Below are 16,766 nucleotides of genomic sequence, written 5' to 3' on the forward strand. Positions count from 1 at the left end.
GGGGGTGGGTTTCTGGAGGGGGGTGAGGGAGTGAGAGAACCTGGATTTGTGCAGGAAATGGCCTAACTTCATTATCATGCACATTGTGTAAAGAGTTGTCACCTTGGATGGGCTATCACCAGCAGGAGAGTGAATTTGTGTGGGGGGGTGGAGGGTGAGAAAACCTGGATTTGTGCTGGAAATGGCCTAACCTGACGATTACTTTAGATAAGCTATTACCAGCAGGACAGTGGGGTGGGAGGAGGTATTGTTTCATATTCTCTGTGTATATATAAAGTCTGCTGCAGTTTCCACGGTATGTATCTGATGAAGTGAGCTGTAGCTCACGAAAGCTCATGCTCAAATAAATTGGTTAGTCTCTAAGGTGCCACAAGTACTCCTTTTCTTTTTAAGATATTCAAAATGTGGGGAGGGGAGGCAAGAGAGAGTATTCATCTGTGTGCTGCTTTGCTGCCTTTGAAACAATTCTCAAATGCCACAAAGGGGGACGTTGCTGCTGATTTCACTGGTAATGAAGCACAAATACAGGGTGGTTAAAAAAAGTCTACCATTTTTTGTTAGAAATATAGAATAAAAAAAAATCAGTATTTGCCAAATGAAAAGGGTAAAAAAAAAATATCAGAAGTTAAAATTAAGTTTTGTTACTAGCCTGAAAATAGACTACTACTAACAAGTGACAGAGTAACAGCCATGTTAGTCTGTATTCGCAAAAAGAAAAGGAGTACTTGTGGCATCTTAGAGACTAACCAATTTATTTGAGCATGAGCTTTCGTGAGCTACAGCTCACTTCATCGGATGCATCCGATGAAGTGAGCTGTAGCTCACGAAAGCTCATGCTCAAATAAATTGGTTAGTCTCTAAGGTGCCACAAGTACTCCTTTTCTTTTTACTAACAAGTGAGTGTAATAAACAATGTAGAGTAGTTGACAGTGTCATTCTAACATTTCCTTTCAGACAATTGCAGATGTAGGTCTCAGCAAGGTTTATTTTTAGCAAAAATTGTTCCATAGCTGAGGGTGACAGCCGCAACAGTCTAAAGGTTAACACAATCACTTATGTTCATAAATTCTCTGACAACCAACCAGGTGAACAACCGTGTTAACCACCTTCCCTTTATTGATAAAAATCACTTCCTCCTCTCCCTTGGCAGAGTCATTTTCAGTCTTCAATTAAACCTGAATTGTAGTTATTATAATTTCACTGAACTTCCATGCTTTTGTGGCTGAGACGTAGGTTTTTCTTTTTTGTTCAAGCTGCTCCAGCAAACGAGAAAAATCTACATCTAAGCAACAAAAATCTGGAAATTCAGAGTTTTGACTCTGAATTTAAGCTAACACTTAATATGTACTTTTTGAGTTAGTCTGAGAATTAGCCTTCAATTAGCTTTGCATTTCATTTGTTTTTAGTTCTTGATTCAGATTCTAAATTTTGAAATTCTTAAACACAGATTGCACAGATGGGTTTTGCATTTGTCACAGTTCCTGGGCTAACTGCCCCTCTGATCCTCCTCTAAATACACTCCCCCTCAAGTCCCTAGTAGTTGCCTGCCTCTTAGGATGAACCACACAATTCTCCCACTCTCAGACCAGGCACTGTGCTGCAGTCCCTTGTGTATCAACCATGATTACCTTAGGATTGCCACCTTGATAATATTTAGAAACTGAACACTCCAGCAGGAGTGTCAGAACCTCCCTCACCCCGCCTCTTCCCCCAAGCTCCTGCCCCATCTTTTCCCCTGATGTCCCACCCCCACTCCTCTTTTCCCCTCCCCCAGTCACTCGGTGCTTTTCCCCTCCCACCCCCCACCACCCGGGTCAGGAGGGACTCGCCTGTGAAGCCAGGGCTGGGAGCTGCAGCTGCCTGATGCAGATAGGGGGCCGCCGCAGCTGAGTAAGGGCTGGCGCGGGCAATGACCCAGTGACACCCCACCTCCCCCTCCTGCAATAACTGGACTTTGGGTGTCCAGTCAGTAGATGTGACCAGACACTGTCAGGTTCCCTTTTCTACCAGACTTTCTGGTTGAAAGCCAGACACATGGCCACCCTAGATTGACTCAGTAGGTCTGATGTACGTCCAGACCCTACAATTCTGTTCCTTCCAAGAATAATGACAGTTGCAACCAGACAGCTTTTTTAAAGTGGAGTATTATTTATTAGAACAATAGATTTTTCTCTGAAATGTAATCATAAAAAAAAAAAAAAAAGCCAGTCTACACTCTTGCCTGTCTGTCCCTAAAGCTTAGCACTCCATGGACATGGGGAAAGATCCAACTCTTTCAGATTCCTCCTTAAAGTCTCTGTCACTGTCAGCCTCTCTCCCCTTGGGCAGCACCTGACAATTAACTCTCACTTCCTCTCCAGAGAAGGACTTTGTAACTGGTTTGCAGTTTGTTGTAAAGAGGACACAGGATCATTGAGGGTAACATTTTGCCTCATTGTCTTTCAAATGCCTGGATGTTCTTGTCTGGACAGCCATTGTGTTGCCTTCATGCACAGACCATGCTGAATTTTAACATTTTAAGCATATAATAAACATTCCACTACCTCCAATGTAAGTTAAATCAATTCTGACATTTAAGGAAATTCAAATAAATCCATACTAGTTACACAGTAACTTTACCTCACTGCCCAGGTCACATACAGCATTCATAAAATTGCTACATATCCGTATTCTTAGATCATTACATAGCAGTTCCATGATGGTCACAGCATTTTCACTTCAAGCATTTTTTAAAAAAAAGTTCCAATGACTTCATACCACAACTTGGTATATAACCTGAATTATGAAATTTTAAAAATATGATTCCTTAGCTTGAGCAAATACATTATTAGGGAACACTTACAGTTAATCATGCTAAGGAGTAAAGTACTGTTTATGGAGTAATTGTATCTGCTCTGATTAAGTCATATAGGGGCTGTTTACACAGCTGACCTGAAATCTACTTCAGAGTCAAAACCTTATGACAGGTTTCAGAGTAGCAGCCGTGTTAGTCTGTATCCTCAAAAAGAAAAGGAGTACTTGTGGCACCTTAGAGACTAACAAATTTATTTGAGCATAAACTTTCATGAGCTACAGCTCACTTCACTGGATGCATGCAGTGGAAAATACAGTGGGGAGATTAATATACACAGAGAACATGAAACAAAGGGTATTACCATACACACTGTAAGGAGAGTGATCAGGTAAGGTGAGCTCTTGTCAGCAGGAGAGCGGGGGTGGGGTGTGGGGTAACCTTTTGTAGTGATAATCAAGGTGGGCCATTTCCAGTAGTTGACAAGAACATCTGAGGAACAGTGGGGGGGGGGGGAACATGGAGAAATAGTTTTACTTTGTGTAATGACCCATCCACTCCCAGTCTTTATTCAAGCCTAAGTTAATTGTATCCAGTTTGCAAATTAATTCCAATTCAGCAGTCTCTCATTGGAGTCTGTTTTTGAAGTTCTTTTGTTGAAGAATTGCCACTTCTAGGTCTGTAATCGCGTGACCAGAGAGACTGAAGTGTTCTCCAACTGGTTTTTGAATGTTCTAATTCTTGACGTCTGATTTGTTTGAGGAAAGACTCATGAGCCTCCTTTTGACACATGATGCGTGAAGCTGCTACGTACCGGATGTACATTTTTAAAACATACTTTGGTGATTAAAAGGTTTCCTTCATTTCCTCTTCCTCCCCACAATCCTCTGCATTTTTTAATAAGACATGTACTAGTTTTCTGTAATACAATAATGTTTCAGAGATAGGTTGACAGGCCTGAGTTCAGGGGAAAATTTGGATAACTCCATGAGCCAACTCTCTTTTCTGGTGGTTTCTACCTTGTGTTTCTAGGAAAGGGAAACATTTGCCCCACCTCTCAGTAGATGAACCACTTTGAGTGTATTTGTATTTCCTTACTTTCTTCCTTCCCCCGTTGTGTGGAAAGGGATAATTTGCACCGTGATTTTTTATTTTTTTTTAGCTTTTGTAACTCAGGCTTCCCCCCAACACACACACTTTTAAATATTTCATTGTTTTCTTTAATATAGTAACATCTGATATTTCAATATCAATAGCAACATCATATTAGCCATGTAACACTGCAAAGAGAGAAATGCATCTCTGCTATCAATAGGGTTCATAATTCATAACTAATCCACATTTTCTTTGCCTTATTAGCTCCTGTACTATGATATTATATCAATGCAAGGCAGGAAGGAGCTCCCTAATTGGTAGTATTGATAGAATGCTATTTAGATCTACAGATGTAATAAACAATCAGCCAAATATTTAAGAAAATATGCATGAAGGAAATTACAAATTCAAACTAGAACTGTCAAACTGTGACTATCAATATTTGCATTTCAATACCTTCATGTGAACGGCTGCGTGCAATCTGCTAGGACATGGGCTGAGTGGAATTCAGTCAGAGACTCATTTCTTAATGACCTAACTTCTCAGTTTGTAAATATCAGAAGTATCTTTTGTTTATGTTGGTCACAAACTGGCATTAAAACATCCTTAGAGGAAGTTTGTTAATCCCCCAAAAATCTTATAAAAATATGTAATATGTGGATAATTTTAAGTTACAGAGACCTTTGCTCTAATAAACCTAGCCACTGAAAAGTTGTGTTAGCAGAACTAAATTTCTTGATATTGGGAATTGTTTAGCTTTATTATTATTGCTGTCCTGAACAAAAAATGGAGTACATTAAAAAAAAAAAAACAACTTACTTCATTATCTGTGGACTCATGAAGGCCAGAATATCAGCTGCAACTTTCAGAATGGCAACTTTAATCAATAAAAATCTAAACGTTTGCCACAGAGGGTAAAGCAGAGATGGTTTCTGGAAACTTGCTTTCTCTGATATCATCCCTTTGTCACAAGGAGCCTGTCAATTTACAAAAGAGACACACACAATAAAGACAAAGATTTTAACACAAAAATGCAGAGTGAACATTTCAGTCCCCAGAAAAATCATGGAGCAGGTCCTCAAGGAATCAATCCTGAAGCACTTACATGAGAGGAAAGTGATCAGGAACAGTCAGCATGGATTCACCAAGGGAAGGTCATGCCTGACTAATCTAATCACCTTCTATGATGAGATTACTGGTTCTGTGGATGAAGTGAAAGCAGTGGATGTATTGTATCTTGACTCTAGCAAAGCTTTTGACACGGTCTCCCACAGTATTCTTGTCAGCAAGTTAAAGAAGTATGGGCTGGATGAATGCACTATAAGGTGGGTAGAAAGTTGGCTAGATTGTCGGGCTCAACGGGTAGTGATCAATGGCTCCATGTCTAGTTGGCAGCCGGTGTCAAGTGGAGTGCCCCAGGGGTCGGTCCTGGGGCCGGTTTTGTTCAATATCTTCATAAATGATCTGGAGGATGGTGTGGATTGCACTCTCAGCAAATTTGCGGATGATACTAAACTGGGAGGAGTGGTGGACACGCTGGAGGGCAGGGATAGGATACAGAGGGAGCTAGACAAATTGGAGGATTGGGCCAAAAGAAATCTGATGAGGTTCAATAAGGATAAGTGCAGGGTCCTGCACTTAGGACGGAAGAACCCAATGCACAGCTACAGACTAGGGACCGAATGGCTAGGCAGCAGTTCTGCGGAAAAGGACCTAGGGGTGACAGTGGACGAGAAGCTGGATATGAGTCAGCAGTGTGCCGTTGTTGCCAAGGCCAATGGCATTTTGGGATGTATAAGTAGGGGCATAGCGAGCAGATCGAGGGACGTGATTGTCCCCCTCTATTCGACACTGGTGAGGCCTCATCTGGAGTACTGTGTCCAGTTTTGGGCCCCACACTACAAGAAGGATGTGGATAAATTGGAAAGAGTCCAGCGAAGGGCAACAAAAATGATTAGGGGTCTGGAACACATGACTTATGAGGAGAGGCTGAGGGAACTGGGATTGTTTAGTCTGCAGAAGAGAAGAATGAGGGGGGATTTGATAGCTGCTTTCAACTACCTGAGAGGTGGTTCCAGAGAGGATAGTTCTAGACTATTCTCAGTGGTGGAAGAGGACAGGACAAGGAGCAATGGTCTCAAGTTGCAGTGGGGGAGGTTTAGGTTTGATATTAGGAAAAACTTTTTCACTAGGAGGGTGGTGAAACACTGGAATGCGTTGCCTAGGGAGGTGGTGGAATCTCCTTCCTTAGAAGTTTTTAAGGTCAGGCTTGACAAAGCCCTGGCTGGGATGATTTAATTGGGGATGGGTCCTGCTTTTGAGCAGGGGGTTGGACTAGATGACCTCCTGAGGTCCCTTCAAACCCTGATATTCTATGATTCTATGAGTGTCAACAAAGAGTGTAAATCTACAGCAACGGGCACACCTATAGTGCTGTGGAGCATACTTCTTCCAACTCAGTGAGGGGGAGGGATAGAAATATTTCTGTGCAAAAAGAATTTAGACTATCTAGTAATCCTTTACGAAAGGGGGAATAAGGGTTCTGCAATCATCCTTCAGTATCACAAAAAGGCAATTTATTACCATGGGTAGGCCAACAACAGAAAAAGTCTTCCTCAAAAAATGATAGTTGGAACGTCCAAAAATCTGTTAGACATGTTGGAGGAAGCCTTTTGTACTGTATATAGATCTAGATAAGTAAGTGGCTTTTCAGTGTATCTTTTTGCTTTCCAGTGGGAATTGTAACAACTGCTATATTTAACAGGTTTCAGAGTAGCAGCCGTGTTAGTCTGTATTCGCAAAAAGAAAAGGAGTACTTGTGGCACCTTAGAGACTAACCAATTTATTTGAGCATAAGCTTTTGTGCGTTACAGCTCACTTCATCGGATACATTCCGATGAAGTGAGCTGTAGCTCACGAAAGCTTATGCTCAAATAAATTTGTTTGTCTCTAAGGTGCCACAAGTACTCCTTTTCTTTTTGTTATATTTAAGGTTGCCTAAGAATTTCTATTCTAATGGTGTGATGTTAGTTGCTAAATAGCTTTCTAAATCTTAACCTGGCACACTGCAATTTTCCAAGTTAAGTCTCTAATCAAAAATGAATATTCTTATAAAGTCTGAGCAAAAACAAACCTACCCTTCTTGGGTATTACAAGAGTGAGGGGGTGAAGGCAGAGAGTTCCACAAATCAGCTGGGGTTAGAAAGGTGGCATCCAGAAAAGAAATGGCCCTGTAAGGTCTGAAGCCTTTTGGAACATAACTCTGGGGCACAGCCCCAAGATCAGAGCTGCCAGACCTCAACACCCTGCCGACCATATCATGCGGAAGCCGGAGTCCCCTGATGATCTGATCTTGACTGGCCATCAAGAAAAGTTTGTCTGCCTTATTGGGAATGGTGAGCACTGTATGCTCCTAAGACTCTCAGGACAGAGGATCTTCATATAGACTTCCTAAGGTTATGGCAATCCTGCAGTATAAATCCATAATGTGAAACTTCAAAAAATAAACAAAAAACCCACAAACACCTATCATAAAACAACCCCCCAGGAAATTTCATTAAAACATTACACTGGAGCCTGCTCTACACTGCAGAATCTTACTTATGGTTGTAATACACCGGGCATCTACACATACCAGTGCTTGCAATGGTGCACAAGTGTTGCCAGAACCTTAGACAATTGCTTTTTGCTTAGAGCAGTGATTGTCAACCTTTTTTCATGTGTGGACCCCTAAATTTCAAATGGAGGTGTGGACCCCTTTGGAAATTCAAGCCGTAGTCCACGGACCCTTACCATAGAAGTCAGACTGAAAATTGGTTGAACATAGTTCAACTATAAATGTTGCATGTGCTCAGCACAGCAGTTAATGCAGCTTGAGAAAGGGCGCTGAACTGTGGGCATATATGGTAACGACACCACTTCCGGGCTTCGATCTGTTGGTGGGGGTATTCACATACTTTTGATTGATCAGAACAACAGAATGCCTTTTCTGGGAGCTGAAACATTTTATTTTCATAGTCATCTTTCCCGGACCCCTTTGACACAGTCTGCGGACCTCCAGGGACCCGCAGACCACAGGTTGAAAATCACTGGCTTAGAGCAAGACTCATTACCATTGCTAATGGGAGCTAAACATATACACTGAAGCACTTTTGTCTGGTATTCTGAACTAGTGCACCCATCAAGGGAGGGCAGACTATATGGAAATCTATGGGGTGCTTGTGAAGATATTTGATATAAATCATTGCAAGAATTTAATTAAGTTTTGACAAGGATTTTTCGGGATGCCTAATATAAATTTAGAAAAAGGTAAGGGTTAGTGATGTTACTTATTGCTATCACCGTTACCTTTAATCCTTTTGTTGCCTTTAAGAGTTCCTTCCTCCAATGCTTTTCAAAGTTGGGACATACAGTATATGGAGAGTCACTTTCATTCAATTCAAACAGGTCCTCTCTTTCCAATGGTTTCTTGTAGCCTAAAGTTATTATTCTGAAAGGAAAATACATACTTTAATAAGTGAACTATTACAAGAAACACAAAGTAGCCAAATCAAACAGGAATCCTAACTGAGAAGCTTTATACACATAATATAATACTTATAAATGAGCTCTACATTCACAATAATAAATAATGTATAATATAAAAGGCAAAATTGTGGAACCCACCTACAGTCAACTTGACTATACTGAAACTATAGTTATAGTAAACAAGGGCCCAATCCAAAATCCCCAGACCTGAACACCCTCAATGAGGAAAACCTGCACTTCAGCATTCACCTGTAGTTATGAAGTTAAGGAGAATAAAAATTTCTAGTTATTTCAACAGCAAATCTGGTTAGTGACTGTCCATTTATTATGATAATCTACACAGAAAATACAATGTGGAGTCCTTGTGGCACATTAGAGACTAACAAATTTATTTCGGTATAAGCTTTCGTGGGCTAGAACCCACTTCATCAGATGCATAGAGTGGAAAATACAATAGCAGGTATAAATACACAGCACATGAAAATATGGGAGTTGCCTTACCAAGTGGGAGGTCAGTCTAACGAGACAATTCCATTAACAGTAGGATACCAAGGGAGGAAAAATCACTTTTGTAGTGGTAATGAGAGTGGCCCATTTCAAACAGTTGACAAGAAGGTGTGAGTAACAGTAGGGGGAAATTAGTACAGGGAAAAATTAGGTTTTGTAATGACCCAACCACTCCTAGTCTTTATTCAGGCCTAATTTGATGGTGTCCAGTTTGCAAATTAATTCCAGTTCTGCAGTTTCACATTGGAGTCTGTTTTTCTTTATAATAGGATTCCACCCTACTGTGACTCATCCTTAACCAGGGTACGCAGGGACAAACAGAAACTGGGTTTTAGTATAAGTCTACAATAAGCTTACAATAGATCTTGAGTTGTTTAAATTTGGGGCCATATTATACCCTTTGCTGTTAGAAACAGAAGAGCTAAAATGGATGTAAATAATGGTCATAATCACTCTGAACCCACAGGAATCCCCCCCCCCCAAGAACAATGAAAGGAACCTGTAGGTTTTGGGAGTATGAAAGGAACCTGTAGGTTTTGGGAGGGGGCAGAGCAACCAAATCTGCAAAAATTAATGCTGATGTCAAAGTCAATTAATTTTTTAAGAAAGTTCCAAAAGTTTGGAAAGCAACAGATATGAAACAACCAGATGTCACTGCATAGGTCTACCGGGGTCCCAACATGGCAAGATTAAGGCATACATACTCTAAGTCATTGCTTAGAGTCCCAACCCCTGGAGTCAGGTGGTAAGATCAGAATTTCACCATTCATTTTACAAAAAAAAAAAGGTTCTAGACCTCAGGGATTCAAAGAAAATTTTAAAATGTGACCTGAGTATAATGGTACCTGTCTGACTCAGGAGAGAACCTGAAACAATACCTCTACGAGCAGTGAACTGCCCCACTGGTCTCAATTCCGAATCCTGGTGCTCCCCCAAAAGACAGAGGAGTCCCCTGAAGGGCCCAATGTGGGTTGTGCCTAAAGCCCCAGATTGCCTTAATCTCATTCTGGAAGCATGATGAAATGTTATGAGTTAGTTATATAATAATCAGTTTGAGATTTCCCAGTTCAGATTGCAGAAGCCTAATATTACTTAATCCCTAAGTGTCCTTTACTGGAGAGACAAGGTGGGTGAGGCAATATCTTTTATTGGACCAACTTCTGTTAGTCAGAGACAAGCTTTCAAGCCACACAGAGCTCTTCTTCAGGTCTGGGAAAGGAACTCCTAGCATCACAGCAAAATTGCAAGGTGGAACAGATACAGACAAACAGCTTAAACTCCCTTATAGCTTTCCACACTCTCTGGAACACTCTCACACTAGAATCAACTTCCTGTTCACCATCATCATCTTAAACAATGGAACCATTCAGATAATCATATAAAAGAAACCCACAGACCATCACACCCACCTTCATAGATCCAGTAATCACCCCAAGCACACCAATAAATTTGTTATCTACAGCCAGGCACTCAGACACCACAGTGTTGGATCATATTAAAGAAGTTCTGTATTAAAATCACAAATGAGTTTGATTCCCCATAGTTTAAATTCCAGGGTATTACTAATTAAGAGGTCTCTTGGTTTTTGGTACTGTTTTTCTCCCTCTATGTGTGAAACTTGCAAGCTGCTAATTGCGTTAGTACATTCTAAGACAGAGTCTGTTCTCAAAGCAATTCACAGAGAGAGAGACTCAAAGCAATACTCTAACAACAGAAATAGCATCCAGAGACTCCCCGCCCTTTTGTTGTATTAACAATTGTGATTAAAATAGAGATATGTATGTGGATGGATGCGTGGTGTGGATAATAACTGAATGATCAGGGAGGTGCCAGCCTAAGAATCCAGTGTCCATCGGCTGAAGAAGGCGTCAAGTGGAAATAACCAGAGGACCCCCGGAGGGCAGACTGGAATCCACCCAACAGCCTCAAGAATGGGAGAACCAAAGTGAGCTGTAGCTCACGAAAGCTTATGCTCAAATAAATTGGTTAGTCTCTAAGGTGCACAAGTACTCCTTTTCTTTTTGCGAATACAGACTAACACCGCTGTTACTCTGAAACCTGTCAAAGAACAAGATAACATCTAGCAGCACGGAGCCGTCAGGAATGTGCTATCTGCTGATTGATTCAGCAACAGCATGATGAAGCAATTCCCATAGACTGGCATAGGAAGAAATTCCTATAAAAATAGATTCTAAAAAGTGAGAACTTTGGGGTCTGATTCTGCAAACCAACTTCCAGGAGCATCAGATGAGCATCTGACAAGGCCCTGCTCCCCCCTCATGTCCAGCCACCTGGCCAGTGGCTTGGCATGAGCAACTCTAAGGCTGGTAACTATGATAACAACCTTGCAGAACCTGTGTGTGTGTTTGTATGAATGAATGTGTGAATAAATATGAGATTGAATGGAATGTTATAGCTATAACTAACTGCTTACTATGATTCTTTCTGTATTCACAATAAATGTGGTATTTTGCCTTTTTCTCTTTAATAAGATCCTGCTGGTTTTAATTTATTGGTATAACAACAGAATATGCTCACACGAGAAAGTTACTGATATACACCTTAACACACTTAAAATCGCCTCTGCCAAACAAGGACACTGCACCAGAGGAGTAGATCGCATCATGGAACAGGCCACCCAAATACCCTGAAAGAACCTGCTTCAATACAGAAATAAAACCCCCTCAGATTACACACCCCTAGTCATCACATATCACCCCACACTGGAACCCAGATTGTCTATCATCAAACAACTACAACCCATACTTGATGGGGATCCCATCCTGAAAGAAATCTTTCCTGAATGCCCCCACTTCTGGCTTTCAGATAAACCCCCAACTCAAGCTCATCGTCAAAAGCAAACTCCCCACAGACCAGGACACACCAACTCAAAGCAGCACCAGATGTTGCCAGAACAGCAGATGCAAAACCTACAGACATAGCTCCACTGCTACAATGATCAACACCCCCAATAACACCCCTTTCAAGATCCCGGGATCCTACACATCCCTATCACAACATGCAGTGTACCTCATCCAGCGCACTAAATGCCCCAACAACAACTATGTGGGTGAAACCAGACAATCACTACACTCTCAAATGAACTAACACAGGAAAATGATAAAAGACAAAATCACCACCTCTGGATGAACACTTTTCACAAATTTCAGAGTAACAGCCGTGTTAGTCTGTATTCGCAAAAAGAAAAGGAGTACTTGTGGCACCTTAGAGACTAACCAATTTATTTGAGCATAAGCTTTCGCGATGAAGTGAGCTGTAGCTCATGAAAGCTTATGCTCAAATAAATTAGTTAGTCTCTAAGGTGCCACAAGTACTCCTTTCCTTTTTACTTTTCACAAAGCGACATTTGACCTCTCAGTTCCCATCCTTAAAGGAAAGCTCCACAACACTTTCAAAAGATGAGCCTGGGAGCTTAAATTCATTACTCTGCTAGGCACAAAAAATAATGGACTGATCAGACACGCTGGATTTATGGCTTATTACAGGGTGGCCCAACTGTGGCTCACGAGCCGCATGCAGTTCTTTTACAGTTAAAGTGCGGCTTTCGGAGACCTCCACGCCCCCTCATCCCATTCTCCACCTACCAGGCCCGGGGGGTGGAGGTGGGGGGGCGAGGAGGGAAAGGGGAAGCTCTGGAACTCTGCTTTGCAGTGGAGTGGTGGGGTAGGGGCTTCTGCCCAGTGAGGAGAGGGATGTTGGGGCTTCAGCCCCACAGGGCACACCTGCCGGGGCTTGGGGCTTCAGCAGGAGCAGGGCCAAGTGAGCTGGAAACATGCCAGGGGTGGAGAGGGGGCTCCAGCTTGCTCGGATGGTCCCTGGCAGCTGGGGTGACAGCGGGCTGCCCCCCACCTAGGCTCTGCTGCCAGGGACAGGGGCCGAGTGAGCCAGAATCCCCCCTGTACTTCCCGGCATGTTCGGCTCCTGTCCCTGGCAGCAGAGTCAGGGCAAGGTGTAGGCTGCCACTGCCTCCCAGCCAGGCTCTCTCTGGCAGAAATGGCTCCGTCCCACTCCCCACCTGGCTGCCAGAGAGAGCAGATGAATATGCTGGTGGGGAGATGTAGGGAGAGAAGGACAGCGCTTCCCCCCGCAGGTAACCTGGTGCGGGGGAGACTGTGTCAGCCCTGGACTGGGCACAGGGTGGGAAGTCACTGGGCAGAGGAGACATGTGGGGCGGTCATGTGTCCTCCCTTTTAGATTGTGCCCCACCAGTATGGGGAGGCACAAGTCATCTATGCCCACCTTGTCTCTCTAATATCCTGGGACCAAGAAGGCTGCAACTACACTTTACTGGAGAGTAATACATGATTTATTTAGAACGTTATCTAATAAAACAACATTTTAAATAAGTCTTTTAGAGCTCTCCAATAAGGACACTTAAGTTTAAATAATATTGATTGCAACAAGTTGTGTAGTATTTATGTTACAGAAATCCTAAGGAGCTCCCTCAAGGAGATTATAGCATATATGCGCGTATACAGAGCACATGGATAACCTTTTCCATCACCAAGTTTTGCACAGACAGACAAGAAAACCAAAACCTTAAACAAAATTTGAACCTTTCTATTTTTGAAGAAAGTTGTGACCTTAATATTCATAAGTCAATGTCTGTAATAAAAGTGATGAGTTCTAAATTTTATGCAAATTGTGCAAGAACTGGAAACTTTAACTTGCAACACTACTGTATTCAAGACCATGGATTAAATCCTGGGTCCACTGAAATCAATGACAAAACTCTAACTTTAATGGAGTTAGGTTTTCACCATACAATGTGAAAGTTTGAAAATTAGGCTAAGCAAAAAAGAATCAGATACTAAAGTTTAAGAATATTACAATAGTAATGTAGAACAAAGCAAAAAACAGCTGTTACTTGTAAACTGACTTTAATAATATTTTTAATATTTCTCTTTCTCAGGACTATAGGCTTACACTATACACTTACGTACCTCACTGTTTATTTTGACTGACAGTATTTCCAGACTAAGCACGTGATGTAGAAGAAGTGCTAATAATGAGTAATGGTCAGGAGACAAAACGTGAAATTGCTTGAAATATCCTACAGAATGTTAAATGACAATAGGCAGTCCAACCTGAAGTAGCTGAGCTTTCTGTTCATACGAAGGTATGCTATACCTAAGGAGGAGAGGGGTTTTTAATCACTTGTTTAAATGACATGACTTGGAGGGAAGGAGAGAACATACATTAAAGAAGAATACACAGAAAATTAGTCATAACTGATCAACAGGGTTACTTGACTAATTTTCTGTAGGTCACACCAAAATATTTACTCTGGTAATTGTATTACCACACACAACACTGGGAAACATACATGTGTATTTTCTAATGAAGGGGATCTTGTGCATAGCTCCCACTGACTTAGAGCATTTTATAATTGTTAATTAAAGTGCTAAACATTATCTGTTTGTTATTAGTAAGAATCAGGCAATCTAAAACATTAGTATGTGCCTAGAACTACAGGACCAGTCCATTAGGAAGTAACTGTTAAGAAGTGACTTGTAGGAATTGCAAACTGTGGCTTTAGAACACTGTTTTAATAGCACACTCATTCTGGATTAAAATGCAAGGTTGCATAAAGGGATGGAATGCATGTATGACTTGTGCCTAAACCAACTGAGCATAAGCACTAATAAATAACTTTAATTCTCACCTGCTATACCAGGAATATGTTATCTTACTGAAGAAGGAAGCATTTTCTTCAGGACTGCATTTCTATTAATAAAAATAAACCAAACACAATTCATGTTATTTGAAAGGCAGAGGAAAATGAATCTGTACTTCACATTTTTCCTTAGAAACTTAAGCATTAAGAGATCCATTCTCCCCTGGATCAATGTTAATGTGAGTTAAATTTATATATCTCAGATAATAAACTCCAAGTCCAGTACACAAAGTTGTAACTAAAAATAAATTTTCTTCATATTTAATATTCCAGTGACATAACCTATATTTTCTAGGTAACACAGAAAACCTAGACCTCAATACTAGAATTTACTGCTATGATTTTCTCCTCGTCATGATCAAGTGCCACAACTATCTCCCTTCTCTCTTTAACACAGAAGACACATGGAATGAGAGAGAGGTTTAAGGCTACTTGATTCAATGGGCACAACTCATCTCCAGTGGAAAGTGGATGTAAAATGCTACCATTTTACATTGATCTGGTAGTGGTTTTTTACCCACTTTGCACTGATGTAAACAACTACAGCAACAGTGAATCAGGCCTAACATAAGTAAAACTACCTTAAAATTTCTAAAACTAAAAATTGTTGCCTTACTATTTGGCCAACTGAACTATCAGGGGAAAATAAATTAAACATCATCTAGTAAAAAAAAGGCATTACTCACCAGTTTATCAAATAATAAATGAAATATTTAAGAATCTAACCAGAAATAAATTATATAATTGCTCAGATAAATGTGTACAGATATAGTGTATCCTCCTGGTTAACAAAAAGAAGCTCCAAATTTAGTGTAAAGGCTATATTTAGTTGCAAATCAACATGTTTTAATGGTTACCAACCAATGAGGAAACAACCTTTCTTTAGGAAAATAACTAAAAAATACCAATGCAAAACAAGATTAAAATCAGTTACTTAAATGAAGATTTCTTTCTTGCTGATTTAAATTATGATTAAAATCTGTGAATGGATGTTCATCCCTTGCCTCCCCATTAATTCAAAGGGTGTATGTCGGGACAAGTTTACAGCACTGTCTCAGACTAGTCACTCACATTTTCACTTCCTGACACTGACCCTATTTAAAAGCATTAATCTAAAATCTAATCAATCTAAAAGTACTTTTAGATATTACACCTGTTCCAGAGTTCCTCTGCCAATCTTTCTGCTTTTAGAAGCACATTTTCCTATTTTAGTATTTTTCACTGTATTAAAGCCTCAAAACAATGGGAATCACTATTTTTGCAGTTATAATAATATTTGGTATTACTTTCACTGCTAGTTATTAAAAAAATCTGATTTTTGTTCAGTTTTATTATACAGCTTTACCATCTTGTTACATAGACTGGTTTCCCATTCCTAGCTCATGGAGGTGCTCTTCAATGAGCCAAGTGATATGGTGACTGAGCAACAAGATACATTTTAAGTCCTATGACTTGTTTTGAATTTTTAAAATTAGGGAAATTTTCCAATTTGGAGAATGAGGAGAGGGAAATCTGAAGTGAAGGCACTTTCTGATGATGATGTTGATGATTAAGAAAATGTTTCTTTGCTCATTTTTAATTTGTAGTATATACAGACCCTTAATGGGGTTGACTGAGTCTCCAAAGTTGCAGTCCAATCAAGAAAATCATTGCTCAATTGAAAACTTCTAAAAATATTTTATCCAGAGGCAACAGCACTTTTTACTAAGGATACAGGACATATTTTGAGTGCAGATGTTACCATAACACTAATGATACAGTGTCATCATCAAGGTAGATTGACTTAAATCATAGATTTTAATCATAATTTAAATCAGCAAGAAAGAAATCTTCATTTAAATAACTGATTTTAATCTTGTTTTGCATTGGTATTTTTTAGTTATTTTCCTAAAGAAAGGTTGCTTCTCATTAACCATTAAAACATGTTGATTTGCAACTAAATATAGCCTTTACACTAAATTTGGAGCTTCTTTTTGCTAACCAGGAGGACACACTATACCTATACACATTTATCTGAGCAATTATATAATTTAATTTATTTTTATTTAGATTCTTAAATCTTTCATTTATTATTTGATAAACTGGTGAGTGATGCCTTTTTTTTTTTTTACTGGATGATGTTAATTTTTTTTCCGTATGTGACTTGTG

At 40.2% G+C, this 16,766-nt stretch overlaps 1 protein-coding gene across 2 annotated transcripts in view; it reads right to left on the bottom strand.

Annotated features, from left to right (window-relative positions):
• The window catches only part of LOC144266513 (multidrug resistance-associated protein 1-like), a 67,011-nt gene that overhangs the window by 48,304 nt on the left and 1,941 nt on the right, over positions 1–16,766 (bottom strand). For both annotated transcript variants that reach the window (XR_013346482.1, XM_077819949.1), the window contains exons 2-4: positions 14,607–14,668; positions 8,234–8,375; positions 4,706–4,863 (exon numbers count right to left, since the gene is read on the bottom strand). Coding sequence is in view for 1 of the 2 variants with exons in the window: in XM_077819949.1 (XP_077676075.1) it covers positions 4,706–4,863; positions 8,234–8,375; positions 14,607–14,668 (362 nt within the window). In the remaining variant the exon portion in view is untranslated. The remainder of the gene's footprint in view (positions 1–4,705; positions 4,864–8,233; positions 8,376–14,606; positions 14,669–16,766) is intronic.

Source organism: Eretmochelys imbricata, chromosome 1, assembly GCF_965152235.1.
Source record: "Eretmochelys imbricata isolate rEreImb1 chromosome 1, rEreImb1.hap1, whole genome shotgun sequence".
Classification (NCBI taxonomy): domain Eukaryota; kingdom Metazoa; phylum Chordata; order Testudines; family Cheloniidae; genus Eretmochelys; species Eretmochelys imbricata.